This window comes from Solanum tuberosum, unplaced genomic scaffold (assembly GCF_000226075.1).
Source record: "Solanum tuberosum cultivar DM 1-3 516 R44 unplaced genomic scaffold, SolTub_3.0 scf00048, whole genome shotgun sequence".
Taxonomy (NCBI): domain Eukaryota; kingdom Viridiplantae; phylum Streptophyta; class Magnoliopsida; order Solanales; family Solanaceae; genus Solanum; species Solanum tuberosum.
In genome coordinates this window covers 2,279,022-2,291,996 of record NW_006238976.1, presented here as the reverse complement: position 1 = coordinate 2,291,996, position 12,975 = coordinate 2,279,022, and the positions used below count along the sequence as shown (strand labels likewise).

Below are 12,975 nucleotides of genomic sequence, written 5' to 3'. Positions count from 1 at the left end.
AAATATCTGTTCCTTTTTGAATTCTTAATCGACAACCACTATGTTGTTTGCCTTCAACACGCGGATTGTACACATTAGTTGCCATTCCAGCTCCCGTAAACTTTGTATTTGGATCTTTTGGAATTTGAGCTATTGCACGCTGAATATAAAAATAAATATTTTATTAACTTTTACATGTTATATCCAAAGTATGGCTAGCCCTAAACCTTGACAGCATAATTTGATATTTTGAAAGGAAAACAAACCTCCAAATTTGTAAAATAAACTTATTGCATTTGTTATTTCAAATTCAAAAAAAATAAAAGGATTAGAAAAAACATTCACAAAACGAAAAAATGGAAATGTGACAATATTTTCATAGTTATGTACCTTATATCCATAAGAAGGCATGTAGCTTGCTTTAATTTGCTCACTATTGTTATTACTCTGCGTTAGATGTATTGCAATATATGAGTTTTGCCACAATAATTGAAAATAATTAAACGTGTTTATGAAATTTTAAATTGTTAAAACATAAATTATTCAAGTAAAAGCATTAAATTGTTCATAAATTATCTTACGCCTAAAAATTTGTAGTCGAAGTAGGCAGGTTCTGGCGGTGGCACATCTCTGTCTTATAAGATCATCCTTTGTAGTTCTCTTAATGGGAACAGTTCCAGAAGGACAACTTCCATCTTTTGACCATATTGTCGATAACCTACTAGTTGTTGAGACATATGAATTTCGCTTTATCTTAGATAAAGTAGGTTTCATCTGCTCATCCAAATATCTAATGGTATGTCAACAATATATATCATATATGTGTACGAAAAAATCAAAGTAAAAAAGAGAGTAGAGATGTGTCTTAGGATGAAAATTATGGTCTATCAGTAATGGATGATCAAAAGCATGTTGTTTATAGAAATCAACACAGTCATATGTATCTCCATATTTAGTCTGTGAACAAAAAAAATCACAAATAAGATACCTAAATTATAGTAGTTACAGATATTAAAGTAAGGTTCATTTACCCAAAATAATCCATGACCCAACCCCCAACCCAAATAAAGGTTATATTATCAAATAAAAAATAAAAAATATCTCATGAGACTTAAAAATTTATGAATAGAAAATAACTACCTTAACGGTTTTGATTGTTGGCTTGTTCAAAAATTTCAGTTGTTTTTCTAACTCCATGTCTTCCAACATGGTTAACTTTTTTTTCCCTTGTACTTCATTATAACTGAAAAGTAAACATAACACCAATAAAATTTGTCGAACAATTCTTTGATGCATACTGAGTTTATTTATCTTTTTGCAAGTATGAAGACTTTGCTACTATGAGAAAGGTGTTATATAAGGGCAGGAAGAAAAAAGATATAAAGTAAATTACTATATGAAATATTGAATTTATGTAATTTTAAGGCCAGGTATAGAAAAGATTTAAAGTAAAATACTATATAAAATATTGGATTAATATAATTTTAAGGCCATGTATAGAAAAAATATAAAGTAAATTACTTTAGAAAATATTGAATTAATTATGTCATTTTAAGGTCAAAAATAGAAAAGATTTAAAGTAAATTACTATATGAAATATTAAAGTAATTTAATTTTGAGGCCATATATAGAAAAGATTTAAAGTAAATTAGTATATAAAAATTGAATTAATGCAATCTTAAGGCCATGAATAGAAAAAACTTAAAAGTAAATTAATATATAAAATATTGAATTAATGTTATCAATGAAATGTTCAAAAATAATATTTTGTTGATTGCTCCTATTTTAAGTAGATATCTTAAATAACAATTTGACTATTTATGAATTTTTTCATATTTTGAAGCATTTATATACGTTCAGATACATGTATCTAGGATACATGAGATCAAAATTAGGTTGAATTGATTCTAGATACATTATATCTAAATGAATTCTCATATATCTGAGATACATAATGAATCTCACTAGCTAGCCTCCTTTCCATCTCGCTCACCACTCTCCAATGTATCTGGTATCTCTGATACATGTGAATCACACAAGATACATACAATTACATGTATCTAGTGTATATCTAGTATGATTTGCATATATCCGGAATACATGACTATATCGTTCGCCTCTCCCCGACACTTTGGTTTAGATCAACAAAAATAAAAATGATTTTTTCGCCTCTTCCTTTTGTTACTTTTTTTTTTTTTGTTAAAATATATCACTCAATTAATGAAAAATATCATTAAAAAATATTCATGAAAAATATAACTAATATAACTAATATCCTCATACTATTCACAAAAATTGGGATTATTAAATAAATTAGTACAAGAACTATTCAAATATATATTTATCAAGAAAGCGCGATACTTTTGTAGACATTGAACGTAAATATCTTTATATTGGATCGGAGTACTTAAAAAGAATTACATTTATGGATCACTAATACCAGGTCCACCATAAAAAACATAAGTAAAAGTATTTGACCCTTCCGTAAGTCCTACGAATTGAATATCGTAAGCAAATTTATTTTCAGTAAGCTCAACTATATTATATACTCCAACCGAATCTCCGTTCTCATTTGAAACCGCAATATTCCTACAATACGCATCAAAACTACTATTTCCGAAAGGAAAAAAACTCGAGCCCATTGGAGGTTCTGGTAGACCTGGTGGATTATATGTAACTCCTCCCCAGTCAACATTTGTAGCAAAACCTTTCAATTCATTTAAGATATCATGCGGCCAAAACCCAACTTGTGTATAGTCTGGTCCTAATAGAAGCCACCAGTTTCCAATGCCCGTATCCTAAATTTTAAAAAAAAATTGTCAATGTCAGTATTTTGACGTCTCTCGATTTATTTATATAATCACGATAAAAAAAAAAACACAATAAATAAAAGTATAATAAGTACCCTATAAATGTACAAATCAACCTCCCTTGTGCTCCATCCACGTTGTGAAAGATTGTCCTCAAATGACATATCAAGAGGTATGTCGGTGTGTACATACACAAAGCCGGGACATAATGTATTGAAACAATGTTTTTCACCTGTCTAGAAAATATAAAAGGCATATTTTTAGGTGATGGAATCAAGATTTATATTAAGAGGGTTCAGAACACACGAAGTAAAAAGAAACTCAACACCTATTGTATATACATAAACATAATTTAAGTTGTATATAATCGATGTAATTTTCTGCAAAAGGAAATTTTGATTGACCATACATGTATCTGATACATAAAATCTTGTACATGAAGGAAAATATATAGCCAAACAATAGACATAGAGTAGTTTTATAAACGCGATATTAAAATCATCAAAGTACTAAGATAAGTAGTTACCTGGTAATGTAGGTAAAGTCTAGTATTATTATCTCCATATAATGTTGGATCCACCTGAAATACAAATAGTGAAATTGTAATAAGCGAGTATGGATTTATATTAAACCCTATAATTGACATCTTAGAGACATTTTTCTATGGAACAATTAAATTGTGTATGAAAACGATCGATTAAACTTACTCTCCAACCAACTTGTAAGATATCCGATCCATTTTGAATTTTTATTCGACAAGCGCTATGTTGTTGGCCTTCAACGTGAGGATTGTACAAACTAGTTGCCATTCCAGCTCCCGAAAACTTTGTTAAATTTGGATCGTACTGTGGTGTAGCTATTGCACGCTGAATGTAAAAGAAATTCTTTTATTAACATTTACATATTATATATGCAAAGTATGGCTAGCCCTAAAAGGCAAATGCAGAGACCTTGACAGCACAATTTGATATTTTGAAAGTGAAAAAAACTACAAATTGTAAATTAAACTTATTTCATTTATTATTTTAAATCCAATTATAATGAATGTCACAAAACAAAAAAAATGAAAAAATGAAAATATGACAATTAGTTTTGTACCTTATATCCATAAAAAGGGTAGTAGCTTCCCTTTTGCTCAATATTGTTATTGCTCTGCATTGGATATATTGCAATATATGAATTTTTGCCACAATATTTGAAACAAATTATACTTGCTTATAAAATCTTCAAGTAAAAGTATTAAATTGTTCATAAATTATCTTACGACTACAAATTCATTGTCAAAGTTGGCAGGTTCTGGTGGTGGCATATTTCTTTGTCTTATAAGATCATCCTTTGTAATTCTCTTGATGGGAACAGTTCCAGAAGGACAACCTCCATCTTTTGACCATATTGTCGGTAACCTATTAGTTGTTGAGCCATATGACTTTTGCTTTATCTCAGCAAAAGTAGGTTTCATCTGTTCATCCAAATATTTGATTGTGTGTCAATAATATCATATATATGTACAAAAATATTAAAGAAAAAAAGAGAGTAGAGATATGCCTGAGGATGAAAATTATGATCCTTCAACAATGGGTGATCAAATGCATGTTGTTTGTAGAAATCCACACAGTCATATGATTCTCCAGATTTAGTCTGTGAACAAGAAAATCATAAAGAAGATACCTAATTTATAGTACTTATACATCGAATTCTATAATGTAGAGGGGTCAATTTTCAAATACAATAAAATTTACTAAAGAAAAAGACATAAACCTAAGGTTCATTTACCCAAAAAAAATCCCCCTCACCCCACCCAACCCTAACCCGATAAAGATGATTTGTCAAATAAAAATAATAAATATTTCGTGAGATTTACAAACACTATATATGAACAGAAAATAAATACCTTAACTGTTTTGACTGCTGGCTTATTCAAAAGTTTCAATTGTTTCTCTAACTCCATGTGTTCCAATTCAGATAACTTTTTTCGTCCTTGTACTCCATTATAACTCAAAAATAAACATAACACCAATATAATTTGTCGAACAATTTTTTGATGCATCCTGAGTTCATTCATCTTTTTTTTCTTTTGCAAGTATGAGTACTTTGCTACTATGAGAAGGGTGTTATATAAGGGTAGGTATAGAAAAAATTTAATGCACTCACTATATTTTATTTTTATCTTTAATAAAAAATTAAATGTTGATTACTCCTTTTTAAGTATAATCTTTAATAACAATCTGATTATGTAAATATGAGTCAAGTATATTAAGCCCAAAAAGTAAGAAGGCAAATGGGCTTTACTTGGGCTTTAGATTGTTCTGAATTATCATACTATAATATGGGCCATTTAGTCAAGTATCGGGTCGATTATTTGGGAAACAATGACAAATACACATTTTAACAGCTAATAAAAAAGGAATAGTTTCGAATATATACAATAAAATAATCACTTCACAACAAATATAGTTATGTTTGTCTTATAAAATCATTCTTCGTAATTCCTCTTAACGAGAACAGTTCCAGAAGGACAACCTCAATCTTTTAATCATATTGTTGATAACCTACAAGTTGTCAATAAGAAAGTCTGTATTGTACTTTTCTTTTGGAGTTGAGTTAAGTCCAAAACCTATATTTTGAGTTGCGACTCGAGAACTCGAGCGAGTTCTTTGAAACTCAAAAAATATGGTTGGTGCCTCATTCACTATGAACACTCATTCATTTTAACAAGAACCACTTTGTTTACAAAGAATCAACAGTAGCTTCTCTTCAACTCTAATTTTATCCTACAGACTCAAAATTTACATGAACTCAACCATCACTCCAGAACACATTGGGAACGAAATCGAGAGGTCAAAAAACGAAAAGGAGAAAGCGCTAGACAATTACATATTTCAGATATATATACTGTGTTAGCCTTCTGTCAGTTAGGATGAAAGTGCAAGCTCGGCCCATGCCAACGAAGACGCCTTGAGCTCTGCAGTGATGGAAGTGTCAATGTTGCTCTCCAGAATAGCACACAGGTCCTTCATGGATGTCCTCCTACTCGTAGTCGGGTGGATGCAAAGGTTGATCACCTCACATATCACTTTGAGGTCTTCCTGTTTGAAATGTTTCAACTCGGGATCCACAACGTAGGATAAAACCTCCGGCACTTCAAGAAATTCCTTAGCCTGCACATAAAAGGTCGACTTTAGGTCCTGCCAACGCGTTTAGAAGCTGGTTCTACCAGGGAAGTCTTTTTACAGTAGGAAAAATTTCACATGAAAAGAAATGCTTACCCAATCTACTAAGCACCCTTTGTCTTTGCAATATGGAGGTCTCCCACTGATTATTTCCAGTAGAAGTACTCCAAATGCATAAATGTTACCCTGGACATCGAGATGACGGCTCTCGAGAGTATTTGGAAGGACACATATTGCTCCTTCACTACTGATAGCACCTGAATTCTTTTCTGATCTGGAAATTATCGACTTCCAGCTTTCAAAATCAACAAGCTGCACCAAATGAAATAAACTTTGAGAAGACAATTATAAAATGCCAGTGCCTTTTGTAGACTGCTTAAGAGCATAATGGGGTGGGTACACAAGCTTAAGGTGAATAAAAATGGGATGAGTTGTTTAGGACTGTTTTATACGATAATGATAAATAATGGTCTCTCGTTTACCTTGGGAGAAAAATCTTCGGTGAGATATACAGAATTTGAATTCAGTTCTGATATAGTAAATGGAGGGTCAAGTTCTGAATGGAAATATGTCAGTCCCTTAGCGATGCCAATAACTATTTTCATCCGGCGTGTCCAAGATAGTTGGCATCCTTCTCCATCTATGATACATTCAAAGAGTTAGGAGTTCGCTTTGGAAAACATAAAATGAAGTGCATGCGAAAACTATTTCACTTTACTCACAATGAAGGTGTTCATATAATGTCCCATTAGATGCATATTCAAACACCAACATCCTCGTAAAGGGACTACTCTCTCTGCAATAGCCTAGAAGTTTCCCAGCGTTCTCGTGATTTATTCTGGCCAATTCTGCCACCTAAATGTAAATTAACAGAAGTTAGAGCATGGAACTTAAGATGCAAACTTTTGGAAGAGATAAATAGCGATCATGAAAAAAGAATTGAGTCTCGCCTCTTTCTGAAAATAAAGTTCTAGATAGGCTGTCCAGTGCTCTTCTTTGACGCAAAGGGATATTACAGCAATTTCAGGTCCACCTTTCATGGTTCCTTTGTAAACTATGCTATCTGGTGAGGATCCAATGATGTTGCTGAAATCTTCACAAGCTACCTCAAGTTCTTGTCTGCTGTATATTACAACATCTTTCAGCATACCAGTATCTACAAAGAAACATCAGCGGTAAACAGAAACGAAGATTAGGCTCAATGCTTTTGAAAGTACTAAGTGCTCAAGTTCAATTGCATGATAGTACTAACCTACATAAATTGTCATATGATCTTTCTCACTTCCTGATTTCTTCCAAAGTATGATTGACGATTTGTTCTTAAGCCTCTGAAGGCCAGTCACAAGACCTACAATGAAGAGAGAACCCACCATAACTCCTGTTACCACTTCTAAAGCCAAAAGCCAAGTGGGCTTGGAAGAAGTCTGATGTCTCGGTTCTTCAACAGGCTGGTGCTTATTGCTGAGTGTCGATGCATGGCTAGTGGGAGGCGGAGTGCTACCTATAATGCAATGTCAAAACAACCAGTTCAGTTCTTACTAAAATAAATAAATCTATTTGACTGCAAATATTAAAGAAAAAAGGTTGAGATATCAATTCTCCTAGACTGAGCTGCACAAACAATGCGTAGTGTTGAAAATTGTAACTATGATTGTTTACTTACCACATAAAGCAGCAGACCGTTGCTTCGGGTCTTTGTGCTGAAGGCAATTTCCTTGAAAGCTAGATCTATAGACACACAAAATAACAGGCATTAAGAAACCGAAAAGGTAAGAGAAACAACACTAGTAGAGCATCAGAGTGCTACTTTGGATATAGATTTACAGCAACAAAACTAACAGGCATTCAGGAATAGAGAAGATAAGATAAAACAAGATTTATGGCGTAGAATTAAGAACTGACTTTGGAAGGTAACCCAAACACTTTGGTATGCTTCCAATAAGAAAGTTGAATGAGAAATCAGCCACTTTGAGCTGGGATGTGCGACAAAAACCAGTAGTGCTGGCACCAGAGGCATACCTAAAATGGTAAAACAGAAAAGGAAAAAAACAGTCAGATAAAGATACATGTGATGGACATAAGGCTACATCAAACAGTTTACTCATTGTTTCTTTATAGAAATACAGATCATTTCCAAGAACATCATCGTTAAACTTTTGAAACATACATTCTGAACTCAGTAACATTGCTCTCATTTGGTCAAATATTAAAGGCTATAGCAAAAAAACACTCCATTGGGGTACCCCAATTCACCATCAAACAACACTGTTTAACCCCCACTTTCTATGCTGACACTGAATGTACTACACTAGATTCAAGTAAAACAGCCATCAGTGTCAATCTGCAGGCAGTACATATCAAACAATGCTGACAGAAAGAACAGACATCATCCCATAAGCATCTCTTTTCTGAACTCTGTCATCATCATCCCCGACAATGACTGTCATAAAGATCAGAAAATTAGATTCTTGGGTCGCTCAATCCTTCAAATATCTGACAGAATCCTAGAGGGCCAAGACGGAAAACGCTCTAAGGACAACCAAAAATATCTTGTAAGTAAACAGAGAATCATGGATTAATCCCTATCCACATACCAGAAAATTCAAAAGAAAAACGATAAAGTACAAGATGTAGCTAATCAACTCACATTCCACGTACACCAGATGTAAAATCTGATCCAGTATTAGCAGGCACTAGTCCTTGGAGTTTATTCCTATCCAACCGAAGTTCCTCAAGGTATTTCAAGTTACCAAGCTCAGCAGGCAATTTCCCTGTTAATCCATTAGATTGTAGGTTTCTGCAGAGACACATGCAAGCTAGAAAAGTAAGGGAGCTTCAACAAGGATAGGTAAAGGCAAGTACAACTGAACCTAAAAAATTCAAGTTAGACTAACATTTTCATAATGTTTGTCAAATTGCCAAGCTCGGAAGGAATTGGTCCTGTTAGCTGGTTAGCACCCAAATCCAACGCCTTCAGGTTTTTCAATAGGCCAATCTCCTTAGGAATTGTGCCAATCAGCACATTTCCATGCAAAATTCTGCATATTGCCAGTGCATAGCATAACCTTTAACAAAACCACATAAAAGAACAACCAGAACTACGTAATTCTTATAAATCTATTCGGAAATAACTTACAATTCTTGCAAAGAGGAGAGTAAATGCAAGTTGGGTGAAAGAAATCCCTTCAACGAAGCGTCAGAAATGTTTCTGTCACACGATCCAGTGGAAATGCGTATTAGAGACTCATTTGCACTAAACTTGAGTCCATAAAAGATTCACTAGATTGCATTTTAGTTGAGAAAAATCATTAACCAAACAACCTATCCATGTATAGCACATAAAATTGAAGACAATTAACTCACATTTTTATGACATGATCTTGAGCCATAGAACAAAAGACTCCAGCCCAACCACAAGGATCTGAATCTAAACCATTCCAATTTGACAAAACCAGAAGAGGGTCTTCATATATAGCTTCCTTGAAGGTATTGAGAGCATAAACTGTATCAACAAAGAATCCCCAATCAGATTCACTCACAATAAACTACCTACTCTTTGAATTACAATCTCATAAAATACAGCAACTATCTACAACAACAACAAATAACATAGTACGCACTACACAGATCTTACCCCTACCTTTGCAGGGTAGAGAGACTATTTCCAATAGACAATTTGAACCATGGTAGCAAGAATATATGACATCAAAATACAGCAAGTATCTCAAAACAAGAAAATACAAGATCTTTCCGAAACAACACTGCATTACAACACTAAATGCTCAATTAAAAGACAAAAATTGAATCTTTGCAGCAGTAACTACATCAAGATCTGAACTTGAGTTGATAATACACACCTTCATTTGATGGAAAAGCATCACAGATCCCAAGAACTAGTCCAACAGTGACTAAAACTTGAAATACAACACAAAGTCTCATCTTTTCCCCCAAATAATTCCTCACCACAAGAACACACTAAGTTTCTACAAAACCCCAGAACTGAAGGAACCCATCTAAAGAAACAGTCTCCAAGAACTTAAGCAATCAACAAAAAGAAGAAAAACCCAGAAAGCAAAAGATTCAAAAAGCAATAATCCAAACAAAATTGAAAGAGAAAACAAGAAAAGACGCAAGACAGTAGATGAAAACAAACAAAAAAAAAAGCTGGAAAAAGATAAAGTTGTCTTTTTTACAAGTGAGGGGGGAAAGATAAACACTAAAGAAAACTTAACAAAGCTTAAGAGTGAATTCAAGAATCTAAATCAGTAACAACCCCTTTGAGTGGAATCTACTATTAAGTGTCACCAACTTAGTTATAAAAAATAAAACTTGGGTTCAAAGAGAGATTTGGTGTCTAGAAACAGAGAATTTATGTGCTGAAGAAGAAGAATTTTGGGGTTAAAAACTATATGTTAAAATTATAAGGGAACAAAATATCAAGCAGAAAATGGAGAAGGAGATAATAGAAGGAGCGGCGGAATAAAGGAAGTGTGGGCCTTTACCAGCGTCGCTATGATTGATCAAACTTCGAATATTTTCTCATAAATACACAATAGCTAAATACCCGTAAACTTGACGTGTTTTCTTTAGTTTATCTAACTTTAGAATGATGTTTTTAACCTCGTGTTGGATATTTGTATTAGGCGTTGAAAATTCATATTGACATTAAAATAATCTCTAATAAAAATAACTATATATCTGATACATACATGTGGTAGAATCGAGTTAATACAAATTTACGTCGAATTTTTTTTTAAAATAAAGTACTTTTTTTTTTATAAAGACGGTTCATATGAGAGGTTCGAATTTTAAATTTTAATCAAAAATGATAAAATATTTATCACGAAACGCTGGTAAAAAAATCTAATTGGTTCTTTATCTTTTAAAATTTACTTCATGTGAATGTTTAGAAGCTATATTAATATCTCAACATGTTAGTAGTTAGTAAATAATTAATCAAATATGAAAATGTTGATATAATGGAGAAGAATAAGTGTAAACATGGGATCATTCCTTTAACTTTAATTTTATAAATATAATATTATTCTTTTTTATGCAAAATTATTTGTGTGGTGCAACTTGGAACTAGTGTATGTATTTTTTTGCTTTTTTTTATTATTATTCTAGTGACTTAAATTTTTTTTTATTGCTAATCATTTTATTGGGGAACAGCTAATCATTGTTTTGGGGGAAAGTAAATTAGGTAAAGCAAGTTTTCTATTCCATGTGATAACAACCATCTCTCTTTTAATTAATTATTTACCCCTATATTTCTTTACCCTTTTTGACCTTTTGATTTTTTTGTTTAATGTTATAGTTTATTTGTTTTTTTATTTCTCGTTAGGTGGTTGGTATCATTATTAGCCTCGATTTTATGAAATTTCACATTGAAGTTGATTCAAACCTCAAATCTTTGATTAAAAATGTAGTACTTATTAGGTATTACTCCACTATCAGTTTTGTTGGTTGTTAAGGTTGATTTATTTTATCGAGTACTTATAAGTTATTACTTTACTGTCATCTTTGTTGGTTGTTAACGTTGATTTACTCTATTGAGTGGACACCATAGAAGTACTAGTCACTAATTAATTACTAATCCCAGTTTAGTTGTTTAATTACTCTAGGACTTTCTCTTCTTTGTTTAGTTTTGTCCATGAAAACGCATTAAATGTACAAGAAGTTAATGTATTTAACAACGTTATAAATGAAGTTATGAAAGAGAGAAAAAGCCATGAGATGATTTAAATCTAATAATTGCATCAAGTTTTGTTAGATACTAACGGCATTAATGTCAGAAGAGATGAATTAAGTACTGGTTCGTCTCATACTCCGTCTGTCCCTAATTACTTGTCCATTTTTGAATTGACACACCTATTAAGAAAACAATTAATGACATAATGAGTTTACCATTTTATCCTATTAATTATAAAGTGGATGAAAAGTTCTACATTTTTCAAAGTAATTAATCATTTAATTGAGGGTATAATAGGTAAAAAAAATTGTCCTTTCTTGATTTGTCAAAATTGACAAGCAATTAGGGATAACTATAAAAGAAAAAGTAGACAAGTAAATAGGGACAGAAGGAGTATTAATTGTCATATTTTTCTTTAATGTAGTTTTAATAAATTAATTTTTTTTAAAAGTGTGTTTTTATTAATTTATCTTCAACTCTTTTCAACATAATTAATATTATTTACCTTCAAAAATAAATAATTTAAAAATAAAACAAAAAAAACTTACTTTCTCCTGATCACTTTACTTGTCGTTCTTAATTCTTATTGACAAAAAAAGATTCCAAAATATTGTTGTTATTTTAAAAAATCAAGATATTATTAAATACATTCTTTTCATTTTGCCTTTAGAAATAATTATTCTTAAAAGTATTAAACATTAACACATTAATATAGAAAACCTAAATAAAAAGCACGTACACATACTCTAATATTGTGATTGGTTATATTAACCCTCTCTTTATTTGTTGAAAAGAGATTAAAGAGGGAATATTTATTAAACAGAAATTATTATTTCAAATGATTAAAAATAATGATAAAGATATAATAGTCAAAACATTATTTATGGGGAATATCGTAAACAAAAATATGCCAAGTAAATTGGTCCAAAGAGAGTATTTAATTCTATTTTGATTTTGTAATTTGACAAGTATTTTGAAGTGGACATAAATTTTGTTTTGATTCTATAATTTGACAAGTATTTTGAAGCGGATATTTTAAGTGATGTTTAATTCCCTTGGCTATTTTGTGGGTTTATATCTTCATATTTTAAATCGCTTGTAAAAATTCTGAATCCGTCATTAAATTAAAAATTACGATAAGATAGTAAGAATGTTTTCATCAATCATTAAAGGTTTCAAATTAGAAAATGAAATCAGTTTTGATAGAAAACATTTTACGTCAAAGAGTAACTTTATTGTGTGACTTGAGATCTATTGGGGGCTCAATATAGTTATCAAACACGGAGCGGAAAATTAGAAGAAGAAGAAAAGTGAGGGGTAAAAA

General features: G+C 31.6%; 1 protein-coding gene across 1 annotated transcript; it reads right to left on the bottom strand.

The window, feature by feature from the left end:
* Nucleotides 1-5,460: 5,460 nt before the first annotated feature.
* LOC102605833 (probable LRR receptor-like serine/threonine-protein kinase At1g63430) lies at nucleotides 5,461-10,506 on the bottom strand. The gene is made up of 13 exons (XM_006343940.2): nucleotides 9,817-10,506; nucleotides 9,323-9,461; nucleotides 9,096-9,167; nucleotides 8,854-8,997; nucleotides 8,607-8,756; nucleotides 7,862-7,978; nucleotides 7,623-7,687; nucleotides 7,212-7,460; nucleotides 6,910-7,115; nucleotides 6,682-6,814; nucleotides 6,442-6,599; nucleotides 6,056-6,271; nucleotides 5,461-5,947 (listed from the first exon to the last, which is right to left on the bottom strand). Exons 1-13 carry the CDS (start codon nucleotides 9,896-9,898, stop codon nucleotides 5,702-5,704), a joined length of 1,977 nt encoding a protein of 658 aa, XP_006344002.1. The 5' UTR covers nucleotides 9,899-10,506; the 3' UTR covers nucleotides 5,461-5,701.
* Nucleotides 10,507-12,975: the final 2,469 nt, after the last annotated feature.

What these genes read in the sequence shown, in the direction of transcription:
- LOC102605833 (XM_006343940.2), bottom strand. Translation starts at nt 9,898, where the DNA reads ATGAGACTTTGTGTTGTATTTCAAGTTTTAGTCACTGTTGGACTAGTT. An exon ending in CAAGATCATGTCATAAAAAT is followed by an intron (nt 9,168 to 9,322) that starts GTGAGTTAATTG and finishes ATCGTGTGACAG; the next exon opens with AAACATTTCTGACGCTTCGT. An exon ending in ACGGTCTGCTGCTTTATGTG is followed by an intron (nt 7,461 to 7,622) that starts GTAAGTAAACAA and finishes ATTGCATTATAG; the next exon opens with GTAGCACTCCGCCTCCCACT.